Source organism: Alligator sinensis, unplaced genomic scaffold (assembly GCF_000455745.1).
Source record: "Alligator sinensis unplaced genomic scaffold, ASM45574v1 scaffold117_1, whole genome shotgun sequence".
NCBI classification, from domain to species: Eukaryota; Metazoa; Chordata; order Crocodylia; family Alligatoridae; genus Alligator; species Alligator sinensis.
The window spans coordinates 1,736,688-1,740,738 of NW_005841855.1; the positions used below are offsets into that span (position 1 = coordinate 1,736,688).

Below are 4,051 nucleotides of genomic sequence, written 5' to 3' on the forward strand. Positions count from 1 at the left end.
AAGAGAGAGCTGTTGCACCACTGGGGACTCCAGTTGAAAATGGAACATCTTGTAGTGTTCCCTCCTTGTATGTACAAGTCCATTGTTGAATAGATCTCTGAAATTTTGATGGGATTAGCATGTATATGTGCATTGGCTGTAGGCACTACCAAAGGCAGCTATCTTGTTGAATAAATGAGAGTGACTTTGATACAGGAAAGCCAGGGGAGAAGTTTATACCTGCTTCAAAGAACTGAAAGCAGTTTGGACCAGTGCTATTACATATGGCCTGCAGGCTTGAATCCAGCCTGCATTTTGTAGTTACATGGCCCATATAAGGTATTTGGAATATCCAGCATCTGATCTTTTTAAAGAAAGATGGCATTTATAGTCTTGGTTTTCAGATCAAGCCTTCCAAATGTGAACAGAACATAACAGATGTTGTGATTTCCCCCTCCAAATCTACAGACAGCCTGAAATGAGTTGGGTTTCTGGACCATCAATACATTAAATCTCAATAATAGTATGTTGTGAGTGAAGTACTAGTTCATCTCTGAAAACCAGTGGAATGGGGACAGGACTTGGAGTAAAACATGCTCAGTTTGGCTAGTGGGAGTTGCTGCCGGTAAAGGAACAGAGAAGGGGGGGGAGGGAGGGAAAGGAAGTTTAAAGCTGCCTGTTTAAACACCTCTTGAGCCAGTCTGAGAACTTTAGTCTTGTTGAAGCTCTCAGAATTTCTAACTTGACTTGGCTTTCACTGTGGCCTGTTGCAGTCTAATTTTGGAATGGGTATAAGACTTTTTTATTAACACTGAGTACTCTGCTTTTATAGTGTGTAATATCCATTTATAAACATCACCTGATCGGTAGGTCCTCACTTCAATACAGATGAATTGAAGCACATGCTTGGTCTTTAAACCAAGTGCTGCTTTTATTTTAAGATTGGAAAATGCTTGGTAGATTTGGAAGCTGCATTATCGGCATAAGAAAGCTTTAACTTACTGCCACCCAACTAATTCTCGTTCTTTCTTTAAACAACTCAAATGCTCTTGGAAACTTAACTCTAAGTTAATCTATACTGCGTTGCATATATAGCTGAATAGTGATATTTGTCTAAACTGCATTGAATTTTGCTTTTGTTGAGTTGCACAAAGTGCAAAATTTGTGGCATGTGGCAGGACAACCAAGTAAATATTAGTGTTGGAAGCTTGGCTCTTGTGCATTTTAACTCTCTTCACTCTTCCTTCAGGCAGGAGGATACACAATCTTAGTATGCATTAGCAGAGTTCCTTAAACCTCTAATATTCCTTAAACCCCCTTAAATATTCTTCTAAGTACTTCTTAATGCAGTTCCTCCTCTTAATCATGTGTTCATTATTCTTGTCAACAGGAACAGTTCTCATCAGAAGTAGCAATGGTCAGCTGATGTTAGTATCTCAACAAGCAATAGCTCGAGCACAGAGCCAGACACAAAATAATACAAGTGCAAGACCATCGATACCTACAAGCACACCTGCAGTCAGAATATGTACTGTACAGGTAACTTCTTCAGACAGCCTGATTTTGAAGCATCTGTACTTTACTATATTTCTTTTTAATGTAATGTATTCAGTGTGCATACTTTGTAATGAGGAATTCATCAAACCTCATTTGAAATCTTGGTGGACACAGACTGAATGTCAGAGTTGTATTTTGTTTTTGTTTTTTTTCATAAAACTGTATGTCACTATTTTGCTTTTATAGTTTAAAATGCTCTTCTTGATCTGCAATACATAGCTCATGGTGAGATGACCTTTAGAACAATGAAAATTAGCATCTCCTAACAACCAGCCATATTTTCTTTTAAACACTATTTTAACCTGAAAAAATGTCCTGCAAAGATCATTGGGACTTTCTAGTTACAGTAGTTCCCAATCTTTCTGAGTTCACCCATTGTTTGGGGATCACTGTTCCCAGGGCTATAATTTTGGTAGAATTATCAAATAGTTGGAAGTACCTCCTAATAAAACAAGTAAAAATAGGAGGAACCAGCTTATTATTCATAACATACCATTTGACACTTGCTATACAGACAGGGAGACATGCCTATACTGTGTTTATTGGCTTTCTTGTCTTGTGTCTTTTGTAATGCTGACTAGGTAAAATAGATTTATTTAGCATTCAGTATTCATGCTAAAGTCATATATGTTTAATTTAATTAACTTTTAAATATTACAGTGGATGAGAATTAAATGTTAATTTCCTGAAACGTTTGAGATTTCATTGATTTGTTGACGTGCTATTCTTTGCATCCTATATTTTACATTTTTTATTTTATTATTATTTTTTTTTTTACTTTTAAAGAATCCTGGCACCCAGTTACTAAAAAAAGTCATAGCAACTCCTGTGAAAACGGTATTGCAAACCACAAATTCTGTGACCTCTACTGTTCAGAGACCTGCTGTAGTACAGGTAAGTCTGTAGCTGCATACATTTGCTGACACTGAGGGGTTTTTTTCATCTTTACCCAAAAATATTGATTATGCAAGCATGCTTTAAAAAGTTAATTTAACAGGTTATTGCTAAGCATCTTGCTGAGATCCAATCTTGTATCTATATATCGGTATTGGTGGCACAAACTACTACCATGTTTTAAAAGAAATATTTGGATGCTTATTTTGCTGGGATCCTTTGACCCTAACTGATTTCCTGCCCCTGGGGCAGGGGGCTGGACCCAATGATCTTATGAGATCCCTTCCAACCCTAATGTCTATGAAATCTATGAAAAGCTGGATTTGTGTCAAGTATGCGTCTGTTCCAAGTTAATTGGGTTGCTTGATGCAGGACTGATCGATACTTCTACTATGCTGATATATGCTGTATAAAAACCTGTAGAGAAGAGAATCTTTGTGTTAGGATTAATAGAAAGTGTTTCAGTGTACAGTTTCATTTTCCACTGCAGCATGTTGTCTTTAGGACGTGTGTTGTTGTGGGTGGTTGGTTGGTTGTTTTTGTTTGTTTTCTCTTGGTTCCTTATTTCCTCACCTCGTTCCCCATTTTTAAATAGGGTCACTTATTTTCCTGTACTTGAGGAGCAAATGTTCAAGATTAACATGCAGTGGTTAAAAGTAAGCCACTCCTTTCTATAGCTAAAATAACAATTTCTTTTAAATGACATAGAGGTGTGGGTGAGAGAGTCATTTGGGAGGAAGTCTGGCATGTTACCCCCGGTCTTTCCCCTACACTGAAGGAACGGCATAAAAGAAATGAGGCTCTTGTAGGTAGCCTTGAGTAGCACTGTTCATCCACTCCAACTTTGCCCTTCAGCTGTGAGGAAAGGGACCTGGTAGTCCAACAGCAATAGTTAACAAATAGACTTGTGCACCTGCTACAGAAGGGCAGTTTTTTATCGGCAGCAGAAAACTGCCAGCAGATCTGTTTGATGTGGTGAAAAGAAAGTGGGATCTTCTGTCCGCAGTGAAGAAAAATAAGAATGAGGAAAATGTAGATCAGTTATTTTATTTTTAATTTTCTTCTTTTTTTTTCACTACAAGTAAATGTACAAGTAGAATGTTTATCTTGCTTCCAGCAAGAAATAGATATAGGGATTTATACGTCGTCTCTCTTCCTCAGTATGCACTCATTAAAAGGGTTTGCCTGTAACAATAGGGCATCTTTTCTCTAGGTTTTTTTTTTTTTCTTCTTGTTTTGGTATCTTACCCCCAGAAATACTTGGTGAGGATGGACCCTAGGTCCATCACCCTTGGTGAGGATGCCTTTTATGGTACAAAGTGCTGCTAGGAGGTTCTGGTTCTGTCTGGGGTGTAGAGAGAATACTGGACGCTGCATTAATTATTGACTAGGATTTAATCAGTAATCAGCCAGAAGTATTACTGCCTGAAGCATGACTGACTCCCTTAAAAAAAAAAAAAAAAAAATCTGTTTCCCAAAGGCTGTATTGCAATATGAGCACCACTGCAGTAAGGGGCAAATACTCTTGCCTAATTATAGTGATTCTTGGATTGGCAATAATTTTGACAGCATTGTAAAGCTGTAGACAGGAAGCTTAAAAAAAATATTGATCAAAAATGAT

General features: G+C 37.5%; 1 protein-coding gene across 1 annotated transcript in view; it reads left to right on the plus strand.

Moving 5' to 3' along the window:
* The window catches only part of TAF4B (TATA-box binding protein associated factor 4b), a 101,729-nt gene that overhangs the window by 17,119 nt on the left and 80,559 nt on the right, over positions 1-4,051 (plus strand). Inside the window, exons 2-3 of the mRNA XM_006016408.3 lie at positions 1,370-1,518; positions 2,323-2,430. Of these exons, the coding sequence (XP_006016470.1) occupies positions 1,370-1,518; positions 2,323-2,430 (257 nt within the window). The remainder of the gene's footprint in view (positions 1-1,369; positions 1,519-2,322; positions 2,431-4,051) is intronic.